Genomic DNA, 14,323 nt, shown 5'->3' with positions numbered 1-14,323 from the left:
TGACTCTTTTGAGTCCCTCCATGAAAGCTTTAATTGCTGGTACTTTAAACAGGGAAAGATGTTGCCTGTTTTGTAGGTACGCCGCTATAGCTGCGAGATGAACTCTGATAGAGGTGTATGCTAAGTTACATTGCTGCAAGTGTAGTAAATAGCAAATGATCTGTTTAGTGGATGCGTCCAGAGGGTTGATGTGCTTACTGTTACAGTGTATAGCAAACCTCTTCCACTTTGCTGCATAGCATGCTCTGTTGGTAGGACGTCTTGCTTGTTTAATGATTTCCATACATTCTGGTGGTAAATCTAAATATCCAAACTCTATGACCTTAGGAGCCAGATCACTAGGTTCAATTGTTTGGGATCTGGGTGCATTATTTCTCCATGGTTCTGTGTAAGGTGCATGGGTAATAATCTTAGCTTTTGATGTGGCACCTGTGAGAGTTGTAGTAGCGTGGTGAACCACGGCTGTCTTGCCCACGTGGGTGCCACTAGTATCATTGTGATTGAGTGCTGCTGCAGTTTCCGAACCACTAACGGAATTAGTGGGAGAGGGGGGAAAGCGTAAGAAAAATCTGTTGGACCAATTTATCCATAGTGCATTGCCCTGGGACCGTTGGTGTGGGTACCTGGATGCGAAGTTTTGGCATTTTGCGTTCTGATGATTGGCAAACAGATCTATCTCTGGTTGCCCCCATCTTTGGAAGAATGGCTGCAGTATTTGGTCGTGCAGCTCCCATTCGTGTACTTGTTCTGACTGTCTGCTTAGGATGTCTGCTATCTGATTTTGAACTCCTGGTAGGTGTTCTGCTAACAGATAAATCTTTTGAGGAATGGCCCATCTCCAAATGTCCTGTGCTAGTTTGGATAGTTGGAGAGAGTGTGTCCCCCCCTGTTTTTGAATATAATACATTGCAGTCATGTTGCCTGTTCTGATCAGGACTGCCTTGTTCGTTATTTGCATTTGGAAAGCTTTTAGTGCTAGAAATACCGCTAATAGTTCCAAGTAGTTGATGTGCAGTTTCTTTTGCTGCACACTCCACTTCCCCTGCTCTGTGTATTTGTTCATATGCGCTCCCCATCCGGAGAGCGATGCGTCCGCTGTTATTATCACTTGTGGAATCGGTTCTAGAAACGACCGTCCCTTGGAAATGTTTGTTGTGTTCCACCACTTCAGAGAGCGATGCGTACGGTCGTCTACCAACACCAGATCTGTAATCTGACCTTGAGCCTGATTCCACTGTGTCGCTAGACACTCCGGTAGTGGACGCATTTGTAGTCTGGCATGTGGTATTAGCAGTATGCAGGAGGACATCATGCCTAACAGTTGCATAAACACTTGTGCTGGTAGTGAGTGTTGTGGTTGAAATCTTTGTATCAACCCGACCATTGTTTGTATCCTGATCTGATTAGGGTATGCTATTGCTCTTTCTGTGTCTATAGTAGCCCCCAGGTATTGCTGAATCTTGTTTGGTTGCAGGTGTCATTTTTTGTAGTTCACCGTAAACCCTAGGTGGTGCAACAATTGAATTGTCTTCTGTGTGTTGTGAAGACATTCTTCTTGTGACTTGGCCTTTATTAACCAATCGTCCAAGTAGGGGAAGACATGTATTTGTTGTCTTCTTAGGTGTGCTGCCACCACAGCTAGGCATTTTGTGAACACTCTTGGTGCCGTTGTGACCCCGAACGGAAGGACTTTGAATTGATAATGTTGTCCTTCCACTACAAACCTTAGGTATTTCCTGTGGGCTTTGTGAATTGGGATATGAAAGTAAGCGAATTTATGTATGCATTGAGAGGTCTTAGGTCTAAGATTGGTCTTAGAGACCCATCTTTTTTGGGGATTAGGAAGTATAGAGAGTATACTCCTGTCCCTTGTTGATGTTTTGGAACCTTCTCTATTGCATGCTTTTGTAGCAGTGCTAGTACTTCTTCCTTTAACAATGTCAGATGATCTAGACTCATTGGACGCTGTTTGGGGGGGATGTTTGGTGGGGTAGCTGTGAGTTCTAGGCAATAACCATGTTGGATAATTTGTCTCACCCACTTGTCCGATGTGATGTTTTCCCAGACAGGTAGGAACTGTGATAGACGTCCCCCGACCGGTGTTATGTGGTCTGGGGGAAGTTCTATTAAGTCACTGTTTTGGGGTTGAGGCGTTGCGGTTGTTATTATTTCCGCGGCCTCTACCCTTGTTGTTGTTACCCCTGTAACTACCTCTTGAATTACCCTTGGGTGATGTAGGTTTGAAAGAGGTGGATTGCTGATGTGTTCCTGTATTTTTTGAGCCTCCTCTATAGGTGGATCTACGAAAGGAATCTCTTTGCTCCTCTATAGGTGGATCTACGAAAGGAATCTCTTTGTGTTGGCTGTTGCAATGCTCCCATTGACTTAGCCGTTTCTGTATCTTTTTTCATTTTTTCTAAGGTCTCATCCGTGCTTGAGCCAAAAAGTGTTTTCTGATCAAAGGGTTGGTTCAATAAGGATGTTTGTACTTCCTGTTTGAATCCTGAGATTCTAAGCCATGCATGTCTCCTTAACATGACACTGGTGTTGATGGATCTTGCTGCAGTGTCTGCTGCGTCTAGGGCGCACTTAATGGAAGTATTAGTTATTATCTTTCGTTCCTGCATTAACTGATCTGCCCTTTTCTGATGTTCTTTGGGGAGATGTGTGATGAGTTTTTCTAATTCATCATAATGTGCCCTGTCATAACGTGCAAGTAGTGCTTGTGTATTGGCTATACGCCAGCTATTTGCCGCTTGTGATGCTACTCTCTTGCCTGATGCATCTATTAATTTTGACTCTTTATCAGGTGGAGGAGCCTCTCCTGTAGATAATGAGTTCGCTCTTTTACGAGCGTTTGAAACTACAAACGAGTCCAGAGGTACCTGCCCTTTGATAAATATTGGATCCTTTGGAGCCGCCTTATATTTTTTATCAATTCTTGGGTTTAACACCCTAGCCCTCACTGGGTCTTTGAATATTTCTTCTGTATGACTGAGAAGACCCTTCAGCATAGGTAGAGTACCTGATGTTCTTTGTGCATTAGGTAGCGTCTCTAATAGGAAGTCCTCTATTTGAGGTTCTGTATGTAGATCTACCTTATGATATTTTGCTGCCCTATTAATGAGCAGTACAAACCCTGTGTTATCATCAGGTGGTGAAGGCTTTGAGGGATATAACTCTGGGTCGTTGTCATCATCTGACCCTACGTTATAATTTTCCCATGGGTCATCCTCATCTGGGATAGTTTCATCATCCCCTTGAGGTTCTCCCTCCCCTGGATCACTGTCTACATCAGACTGAGGTGTAGATGGTCTTGGTGTAGAAGGTGCAGGAATATTTGGCATAGTGTGAGGAATAGGAGAAGAGGGTGTGACTTTAGGTCGAGGAGAAGTAGGAGGAGTTGTATTTGTCCCCAGTGTTCTCTTTTTTGAAGGAAGAGATTTGCCTTCTATCTGTTCATTCTTCCTCTTTTCTTCGTCACTACTTTGCCAGTTTGCGGATCGATAAACAAAATCTTTTGTTTGGGATCTGTCTGCTGCTCCTGTATCGGTACCGAAGGCCTTGGTTCCGAAAGGTGCCTTTGTTTTCGATCATCAATGTTCGGTGTTTTCGGCACCGAGTGTTTACTCGATTCCGATTTCTTCGGTGTCGAGTGAGTCTTCGACGTCGAATCATGTTTCTGTTTCGACATGGAATGTTTAGATGCCAAGCTTTCCTTTGCATGGATCTTCGGCGTCGAAGTCGATGTCGATGTCGAGCTCTTCTCGGATCCGACATGGTGGGAGACCGAGTGTTTCGGTTTCAGTTTTGGTTTCGTTGCCGGGCCCGAAGGCGAGGCATCGGAAACTTTTTTCTGCGGTTTGACAGGGCTCGAAGGCGGGGTCGTTACCACACGGGGTCGGTTTTTTGGTAAGGGGACGTCGTCACTCACGGTTTGTTGCACGTCGAGTTCTTCGACATCCGACTCGTACCCTTCCGACCCCGACTGATCCTCATGATCCTCTTCTTCCTCAAGTTGCTCGTCTCCGAACAGCTCCGGGATCGCCTCAGACTGCATTCTGGAAACCTCGTGTCTTCGAGCTCGACGATTTCTAATCGTCGACTTGGAGGAGAATGCTGCGCAGGCTTCGCAGTCCCTGGATTCGTGTTCAGGCGATAGGCAGAGGTTGCACACCTCGTGTAGGTCCTTGTGTGAGAACTTAGCACCACACGTTGGACATTTCTTGAATGGAGTCCTTTCCATGGACTCCGGGCTTGACTGCGTCGAGAAAGGCCTCCTGTTCGTCGACGTAGATCAAAGTTTTTTCTTCGATGTTGAAGTCGAAAACGCGCCGGAATGGAAATGAAACGCGTTCGATAACAATACCGTCGAATTGGAAAGGGAATACGCGCCGATAAGTCACTTCTTTTCGAAGTCGATCTGGAGCGTCTCAATCCTCATCCGAACCCGATGGCGGAAAAAAACAATCTAAGGATGGAGCCGATGCCCATGCGCACTACCAACCAAAGGAGGAGTCACCAAGATACAAAAGACTCTCCAAGACAAAAACAAAGTGCAATCATCCGAGCCCAACACCAGATGGCGATCTATTCATAATGTACCATCTGCAGCCCATATGCCTCGAACAGCCATTTCTGAGATTGAGTGGGTAAAGCACTACGCAGAATTATATAGTGTTTTGAGTCCAAGGGATCACCCCCAATTCAGAATATTATAACGGAGGATACTGTACATTTTAGTACCATACTAGATTTGGGTATTTTCCTGAAAGAAGTAAATGCAAGCATAAAAGCAAGTTAAGGAGGAAAAGCCCCAGGCCCAATGGGGTCCCGATTGACTTATATAAGAATAATATCGACCTATGGGGTTCGCTTCTCACCCAACTTTTTAATGCAGCTTGTTCTAATGGCCTGCTACACTCTTGGTGTGAGTCGATAATTGTACCTATATTCAAAAAGGGGGATAGATAAAGTTGCCTCTGCTATCGCCCTATATCCTTATTAGACTCAACCATTAAGATTTTTGGCTGTGTGATTTTAAACAGATTACAAATATGGGCTGACGAACACTCAATAATTAGTGACTTACAATATGGTTTTAGAAAAGCCCTGAGCACCATTGACCAGTGCCTGAATTTGCACGTTCTTTTACAAAAATACACCAAAGCTATAGTGGTCGCATGTTTTTAACTTTCATTGACTTAACGTCAGCTTTTGATTGCATCACCCATAGTAGACTTTGGCTGATCCTTGAGAAACTAAGAGTAGAGAAATCTATTATTTGTTTTCTCAGGGAACTCTATTCGGGGGCTTCCGCCAGAGTTAGGTATGGGAAGAATGGAGAGTGCACTGAATCATTTATCATTGCAACAGGAGTGCGGCAAGGCTGCGTCCTTGCTCCTTTTCTTTTTACAATTTACATCAATGATGTAGAGAGAATATTGTTACAGGATTGTAGGGACATGCTGATGGTTGGCAAAAGATCTGTCCCAGTGTTATTATACGCTGATGATGCGGTCGTGATGGCCAGGACGCTGTGCCATGCAAAAGGTGGTTACTTCTCAGAATTTCTGACCAGCTTGGATTTGAGGATCAATTGTACTAATACTTTTTGTATGACCTGTGGCCCCAAGGGCAGATAGAAAGAAAAAAGTAATGTACATTGATTCTAAACCAGTGAATTTTACCCCAACATTCCCATATTTAGGTGTATTATTTGATCAATCTGGTCTATGGAACAGTGCAATTGAGACTCAAAGGCTATTGTTTTGTAAATTGATAATGGCCTTGAAAACTTTTAGTAAAAAGATGGGCAAAAAAACAATTGGGGAGCTTTTAATTGTGTACAAAGCGACCTGCATAGCAATCACCACATATGGTGCGGGAATATGGGGATATGTAAACGTGAAATCACTGCAGGTGGTGGAAAACATCTTTATGAAATATCTCCTAGCAGTCCCGGATAGCGTTTCCACATACGTTTGCCACGCCGAACTTGGGGAACCATATTTAGAAGATATTATTAAGGTTGCACCGCTTCTCCTGTGGCATAGGGTTTGGACCACCGAGGAGTGTGTATTTAACCACTCCATTTTGAATGACGTGATGAGGCTAGATACCGGTGGTAAGGTGGGATGGCTAAGTTACGTAAAGATGTTCTTTATAAACATAGGTTATGCAGATTACTATGATGACCCTGCATTGCTGCGTGACGTCCCCAGAAAAGTCCTGAGGGATATATGCATGAGGTATTTGGGAGAGCGCAGAACCGCTGTAGAAATTACAACAAAAACTGTGGTTGCACATCAATTAATAATGACCCCAAGCAGAATGCAACCATATGTGAAGTTAAAAATGAGCGATTACGAAAGGTTTTTATCAACGCGCTTTAGGTTAAATTTGTTATTTAGATCTCTTAGTTTCCCCAATTTTAATAACTGGTCAAAACAACTCATTAAGTGCCCATGTGATGATTTGTCTGTACAGTCAGACATACATATCCTCTTCTTTTGTAAATGTTATTCAACTGCTAGGAGACGATGGATTGTGCCCATATTGAAGAACATGGAAGTTAATCAGTGTCGTCCTGCTTTTTTAGTTATTCAAAGATTAGACAATATATTAACTGTACTTCTGTCTCTGTGTTTCTTAAAAATGTTTTAGATCTCGGAAATCAATTATATATTGAAATATGATGAGTAAATGTTATTGCGTTTTAGCTAAAAAATGTTATATATATTCTAAATGTGATTTATTAATTGTACTTTTATGGTTGTTTTTCTTCAATAACCGAATAAAGTTTAAAATGAATGAATGAATGACTGTGCACAGCCGAGACTGGTAAGAGGAGTTCTTGAGGGAACACAGAAATAAAGGTCAGTGTCACAAAAGTGTTGACTGAAACAGGCAGACTAAAAAGTGTTGCTCATGCTTCCTATGAAGGAAAGGTAGGGCAGTGATTGTCGGGAGGTCATAATGCGGATCAAGTGCAGATAAACATGGAAACAGAACAAGCTAAATGTACATTGTGAATATTGATCATATGTGGTGTTGTGAAGAAATTAATCAGGCACAAAGTAAATACATATCATCTGCTAACTTGAACATACAGGTCAAAAACTGCCATTTTTCAAAACATAAATTGAGACATTCGAAGATTAAACACGCCATTCCAGCAAAATATGAACCAATAAATGTTACACTTAATCATGTCAAACATTAGCTCACCTTTAAAAGATCAATTTCTTTGATGCAATCTGCCCGAGCTTTAGCATCCATTAAATCAAATATCTGTGAATAAAACAGAATAAATTCACACTATAAGTAAAACAGCAAAGAAAGTAAACAACTTCACTTTAATAACTAGATATTATTGCTCTCCAGACTCATTAACATTACCAGTAATTCTGTAATCTTAATCATCACTAAAAACAGAACACTCAGCTGCAGCACAAAGCATAGAAAGATCATGAAAGTGAACCTAAGAGGAGCACTGAATGGCCCACTCAATGGACACTTTCTCATTCAATTATTGTGTTCCCCTCCGTCCAATTCCTGAAAAACCACAACCCATTGGGATGGCAATTCAAATCAGCTGGAGTAGAATATTGAAGGTATGGGTTGCTGAAAATTGAAGGATTTTAATTACAAATACATTATGTACATGATTGTACTCCTACCTCTTCCACTACCAAAATAAGGACATATATAAAATCAGAAGAAAACAAATGGATGGCAGCTGCTATAAAGCTTTGGTGGATAAGTTATAAACTCTGCACAGCTACAGACATAGGCTGGGACCATGTGCTCAGGATGTAGTGCTTGCCTAAAGTAGGCGGGAGCAGCTGAGTCTCGAGTAACTGATATCCATTGCTAATTACACACCTCTAAGAGAGGACAGCCCCTGCTTTCCATTAATCAATCAGTAAATTTGTAGAGCACGTATTGGCACCCAAGAGGGTATCCAGGCGCTGAGGGGTAGAGTTGATTAGCCGAATAACCAGGTCTTCAAGGACTTTTGGAACTCAGGAAGAGACGGGGAGGTCCGTAGATGAACCGGTAGCACGTTTAATGTCTTTGGTGGTAGGTAGGTAGGTAGGTAGAAGAAGCTACCTGTCCATCTGCTACGGCGGATGTGGGAAGTGAGAGTTAGAGAAAGGGAGGTGAAGCAAAGGTGTCCCAGTGGCCTGTTGGAAGTTCAGGCGGTGGATTAAGTAGGCGGGCCTTGTATGCAAGGGTTAGCAGCTTGAACTGGCATCTTTTCTGTACAGGGAAGCAGTGGAGTTCCCCAAGGTAGGGGATTATGTGGGCTCGCCTAGAGAGATCCAGGACGAGTCTGGCTTTGGTGTTCTGTATGTTGTGTAGTTGTCAGAAGAGGCAAGCTGCAATCTCTATCTAGAGAGCATTGCCATAGTCCAGTCGGCAGAAGATGAGGGCCTGGGTGAGGGTGGGTTTTGAGCTTTGGAGTAGCCATTTGAATATCTTACAAAGCATGTGGAGAATGAAGAAGCAAGAGGCAGAGATTGAGTTGATCTGAGTCTTCATGATTAGCTTGTTGTCCAAAATGATGCCTAGGTTCCTAGCATGGTCAGTGGGGGTAGGAGTAGGTCCGAGTTCTAAGGGCACGCAGGTTGCGTCCCATGGGGAGCTTTTGTTTCTGAAAATCAGTACCTCTGTTTTGTCCCTGTTGAACTTCAGGCAGTTGTCCTTCATCCAGTTGTCAACATCTTGTCATGCAAATGTGGAAGTTGGTCTTTGTATTGATGATGACTTCAAAGAGGGAGGATGAGTTATGTGTTGTTGGTGTAGGATAGGATCAGGCCACTGGAATTGTGCGATTCCACAGTTGCAGCTTTTTTCACTAATTGTGGATTTGTCGCTTTTGCCACATAATCCATTATCTGCTGCATAATCTGCAGATTTTAACAAAAAAATAATGTTGAGTGGGTTTGCGCACAGTGGAAGGTCCTTTGCAAAAAGTTAACTGGTCATCTCTTGGTTGCATGTTTCTGTATTTGGTTGTTAAAGCAGTACAAATTAAGTGAAATCTTTGCCCCGGCAGCATTATCATGTGTAAAAATTACAAAATAATGAAAATTTACTATCAAAGAATGTGCAGCAAAGCTTGCCTTTTCTTGCTGCTTAAGTTAGTCAACCCTGCCACATAATGTGGTGCTCCCAAGCCACATAATTCCAGTATCCCTGGATATGATGTTGAGTCAGTGCATTTTGCTGATGCTGGCCAGAGGTGTCATAAGTGTTGAAGAGGGTGGGGCTCATCGAGGAACCTTGGGGTACTCCACTGATGATTTCCTTGGATGCGTGGGAAAAGGAGGGAAGGATTCTTGCATTCTTCCTGTAAGGAAAGAGGCGATCCATCTGAGAGCGGCTCCTTGGATGCCTATGTTGTGCAGCCTTGTGATGAGTTTGTGATGGAAGACAGTATCGAAGGCTGGCGAGTGGTCTAGGAGGATCAGAGCCAGTCTCTCCTTGGTTGAGTAGGGCTTTCGATGACAATGGTAGCCGCAGTGAGAGTGGTCTTGGTGCAGTGCTTGCTGCAGAATCCCTATTGGGAAGAGTAGGACATTCCATTCCAGATGTGAGAAGAGTTGTTGGTTTATAGCTTTTTCTAATACTTTGGCCGGGAGCAGGGAGATCGGTTGGTAGGTGTTGAGTTTGCTCGGGTCTGCCAATGGTTTCTTTAACCCATTGACCGCGGCGCGAATACCACCGCAGTGCAGGCATTCTATTCAGTGGGTGGGGTTCAGGCGGCCCTCGGCCGTCCTCCGCACGTGCCCAACGTCAAGTGGGACGGCCACCGAAGGAGTAAATAAGGCATGAACTTCTGCATGTTTCACATCCTCTGGGAAGATGGAAGTGGCATTTGAACTGTTGAATAAGGTGGTGAGTAAGTGGCTGATTCTAGCTCCACCTAGGTTGAAGATGTAGTGGGGGCATGGGTAGGTTAAGGCCCTTGAGTGAACAGAGGTCATGATGGAGGTGGTGTCCTGTGGGGCGAGCTGGCTCCATTTGGTAGGTCGGGCTGGGGTTTGAAGTTTCTGTAGATGTTGGCGATCTTGTCGTGGAAGATGGTTGCAAGGTTGTCGCAGAGTTCCTGTGAGGGAGGATTCTTTTAACAAGGTTGAGGAGTTCTTTGCGGTTATTGGAGCTTGACTTGATGCCGGAGGTTTGGATTGGCTGCCGTTATGAGGCAACTCTAACAAAGTCACGAAAGGAGCGGTAGGATTGATGTTGCTGGTAAGATGGGAAGGACAAGTACAGGGAGCCTGTCATGGCCCTGCTCTCCTTGAACAGCTCCAGAGGGAAGTCCACCGTGTCCCCAAGTAGGCGATTCTTGTCAAGTGGCATGTCCGGGAGAGACAGGACAACACCCGAAAAACCAGTGGACCGTAGTCATGCGTGGTGGCGAATGGCGAAACTGGTGCCAATGTCCCACCCGATGGAATCTGTTGTGTCCAAGCCGCAACGAATTGGGAACTTGGCCGCGGCATGTCCATCTATGTGGCCAGGTAGAGGACCGGTCTGAGATCTTCAGGAACACCTGGAAGGACTTGGAGCCACCGAATCCCAAAGGATATGGGAATAGCGCTCCAGAAGAAGCTGGCATTTACCCATCACAGCGCTAAACTGGTGGATGAGAATTCTCTCTTTCTAACTGTCTCCACCCAGTTAGAGTCCCAATCAAGGGGTGGGGGGGAAAGTAGTTTGGAACCTGTTGAGTTTAGTCTTGTTTGCAGATGATTGCACCTGCAAGCATTCAGGGGAGTGGTGCTGAGATAAAAATGCAGGATTCCCAAGGGCACGGCAATGGCCTGTGTAATTTGGAGATTGAGTGGGGGACCATAGGAAGGTTTGGCCCATGCACCCAATGAAGTATCTGTAAGGGCCTTGTTGAAGAGTAGAAGGGGCTCAGCTGAGGTTTGCCCTGACTGAAGGATTTCCGTAAGAACATTGGTCTTGACCTTCAAGGTGGGGATCTAAAGGTCAAGGACTTCGTCCACTCTGAGGAGAATGCTTCCTATGGCAGGATACTGCATAGAGGCAGGACCAGGGGTTGAGAGGAGCCCTAATTCAAGGGGGCATCAGGCCACGAGCCACTTGTAACTCATCGTACCAACTTTCCTTGTAGCATGGCTGTACAATCTCATCACTGCAGAGCAGTGTTAGCTCTGCACTCGAGTAAAAAGTCCTGAAGAATTCTAACTAGAAAACATAAATTACGGGAACCCCTCTCCAATTTCAACTCTCATTGACCAATTTTCACAAACTCGACAAAAACAATTCAAAAGGTGCCCAAATACATATTCTGGAAATATTTTGGCAGATTAAACAAATGGGTCCAGAGTTATTAACAATCAAAAATACTCTCCCCAAAACAAGCTAAGTCATCTACTACTATAGTTGCTACCACTGGCTATGTATGAAATGCCCATGACTTTATCCATATATCAATATTCTTTTCAAAAGGAAATTACGGCTTTATAAAGTTCACATATTCTTTTTATTTCTTAAAAACACAAATTCCCAGAAAAAAACATAAGTCCAAGATATGTTATGGCTACGATCCAAACCTAAAACAGACGGCAATTTGCCGAAGGTGAATAGCTCTACAACCATAAATACTCACATGCACTACTCAGGAACTCAGAGAAGACACAAGGGGATTCCAACCATTTTTTTATATCCTGTGGCCATGCCATGGACCCAATGCTTATGCTTCCAGCAGATACAGAGGGTGGGCAGTCAAAATATTGAATTTAAAATATCGACCTACATTTATATAACGTTGTTAATATCGTAGGGATAGAATATCTTAGTCAAGAATATCGTTGACCAGAATATCGACTCCAAGGTAAGTAATATCGATTTTTTAAATATCGAAGTAAGTAATATCGTAAGCAAAAATATTGTTGTTAATAATATCGGGGAAAAAAATTGTGTTATGTATTTTAGAATGCATTTTATATGTATGTTAAACATTTGTTTATGTATTTTTATGAATTTGAAAATAAATGTTTAGAAATTAGTAATTTTGTCAAAGTAAATTTTGGGTTTAAGTATCAGAGCGGGTTTCAAGTTTATAGAGGAATAGGGTGGGAAGTAATTTAATTATGATTAATTAATTAATATGTTTTTATTAATTGGTATTGATGATTAATTAATTGTTAATTATTAATTGGTAATTACATTTGATTGCCTGGCCTCCACCTTGGGGGTGCCCAGGAGTGGACGCCTCACAGGGAAAGCCAGGATGGGTTCCACAGCGGTATTCGTACAAGCGCCTTGAGACCCTTGCGGGTGAGTAGTGCGCTATACAAGTATCAATTTACATTTTTACATTTACAATTATATTAATTAGAATTATTGTATTAATACTTAATATTTATTGTTATTGCTAATTAATGTTGTGATTTTTTTTATGTGTAGTGGCTTGTGGGTTTATAGGGGAATAGAGTGGGAAATAATTAAATTAAATGAATCCATGAGATTGTTTTTATTTATTGGTATTTATTATTATTGTTAATTACTTATTAATTGGAAAATATTTTTATTAATTAAATCAATTGAATCAATGTATTAATAATGATTATTTATTGTTATTGCTAATACATGTGTTGATGATTAATTGTTTGATTAATTATTAATTGTAATTAATATTTATTAATTAGTTAATATATAATTATACTAAATTGTTATTGATTCATTGATAGTTAAATTAATTGTGTTTTTATGTTTTTATGTATGTGTAGAGTGTTGTGTGTTAAAGGGGGAACCGTGTGGGATGTAATTTAATGTTATTTAAGTAAATATTAATAGTAATTTATTGGTATTTATTAATATTTCTTTTTTCATTAATTATTAATATGTTTTTTTTTTAAATAAAAAAACATATGTAATTGATAAGTATTTTAATTTAACCCTTACGTTATCCAACGCTTTTCCTACTTTTGCATTCTCTGAGTGGGAATAGTAATTTTTACCCCTACACTATACAGCGCTTTCCCTACTGTTGCACTCACTGGCATGGGAATAGTAATTTTTACCCCAACGCTATCCAGCGCTTTCCCTACTGTTGCACTCACTGGAGTGGGAATAGTAATTGTTGCCCCTACGCTATCCAACGCTATTCTTACTGTTGCAATATGTGGAGTAAGTATATATATTAATTTATATGTAGATGTTTAATTTTAAAATTATATGTATTAGTTATTTTTTAAATATGTCTTAATGTTTATATCTATAATTTTGTAAATAATAATAATTGTTTACTTATTTTTACATTATTATTAAAACATTTTAAAAAACAATATTTATATCTCGATATTTTTTACAACAATATTTTGTTTTCAATATTTTTATACTTACCTTTATGTAGATAGGACTTCGTTATTTTTGATATCGATATTTCTGTGTCGATATTTTTGTAGGTCGATTTTCTGTCTTTCGATATTTTGTCATACAATCGATACAGTGAAGCACCTGTATCATACAGACACTAGTATGCAATTCATGGTAGGCCACTCTTGCTAACTTCTTAAACTAGCCACTAGCTTCAACGGGTTGCTCCAATGTTAATTAAGCATTCAGCTATGTGGAGAATTATCAGAACTAAATGCACTTATCAATAAAACGCAATAAATAAATACATAAATGAATTACATTTCCAAACCAGTAGCAATGTCATGGATTAAACAAAGGATCATGAAACCTGTTAACTGTTCGCTTCATAATGGCCTCTTCTTGCAGCTGGTACAGGAATTGTATGGACTAAGCATTGCAAGAATTGTCAACAACAACTTTCACAATCACCTAAGTGTTCTTACCTGCACTTTTTTTAAAGCCACTGGTACACGATCCAACAAACACGTTGCTCTGTAAACTTCACTAAATTGGCCACGACCAATCTTCTTTTCGATTTGAAAGTTGCCTAGCGTATTGTAGCCCATGTCGGGCCTCAAAGCTTTCTGAAAGCAAATAACAGTTTATTTCACTACACACAAGGTACTACAGAAAATGGTAATATTCCCAAAAACGTTATGCTGCAAGGAAAAAAATCACAATCTACTAAAACCAACCATGCTGATACGAATAAATGCAGGCATTGTAAAGGTGTGCTCTACAATCACAAAAAGAAACGTCATGCACTGCTAACGTAGGAGGTGAGTGGACTCATCTTCAGCCAGTTAGCTTTATGTGAGAATTAACAGTAAAATGAAGGGTAGCAAACATGTAACGCAGACAACAGAGGCATGTAATAAAGGGCGCGGGGACATAATTGAAAACGAAACATTAAAAAACT

General features: G+C 41.5%; 1 protein-coding gene across 5 annotated transcripts in view; it reads right to left on the bottom strand.

The window, feature by feature from the left end:
• NEK7 (NIMA related kinase 7) overlaps window positions 1–14,323 on the bottom strand; it is a 313,090-nt gene that overhangs the window by 173,478 nt on the left and 125,289 nt on the right. For all 5 annotated transcript variants that reach the window (XM_086954906.1, XM_086954898.1, XM_086954922.1 and 2 more), the window contains 2 exons: window positions 13,848–13,988; window positions 7,231–7,293 (listed from right to left, as the gene is read on the bottom strand). In XM_086954906.1, coding sequence (XP_086811032.1) covers window positions 7,231–7,293; window positions 13,848–13,988 — 204 coding nt within the window. The remainder of the gene's footprint in view (window positions 1–7,230; window positions 7,294–13,847; window positions 13,989–14,323) is intronic.

This window comes from Lissotriton vulgaris, chromosome 1_1 (assembly GCF_964263255.1).
Source record: "Lissotriton vulgaris chromosome 1_1, aLisVul1.2, whole genome shotgun sequence".
Taxonomy (NCBI): domain Eukaryota; kingdom Metazoa; phylum Chordata; class Amphibia; order Caudata; family Salamandridae; genus Lissotriton; species Lissotriton vulgaris.
This window is presented reverse-complemented; position numbering and strand designations above follow the sequence as displayed.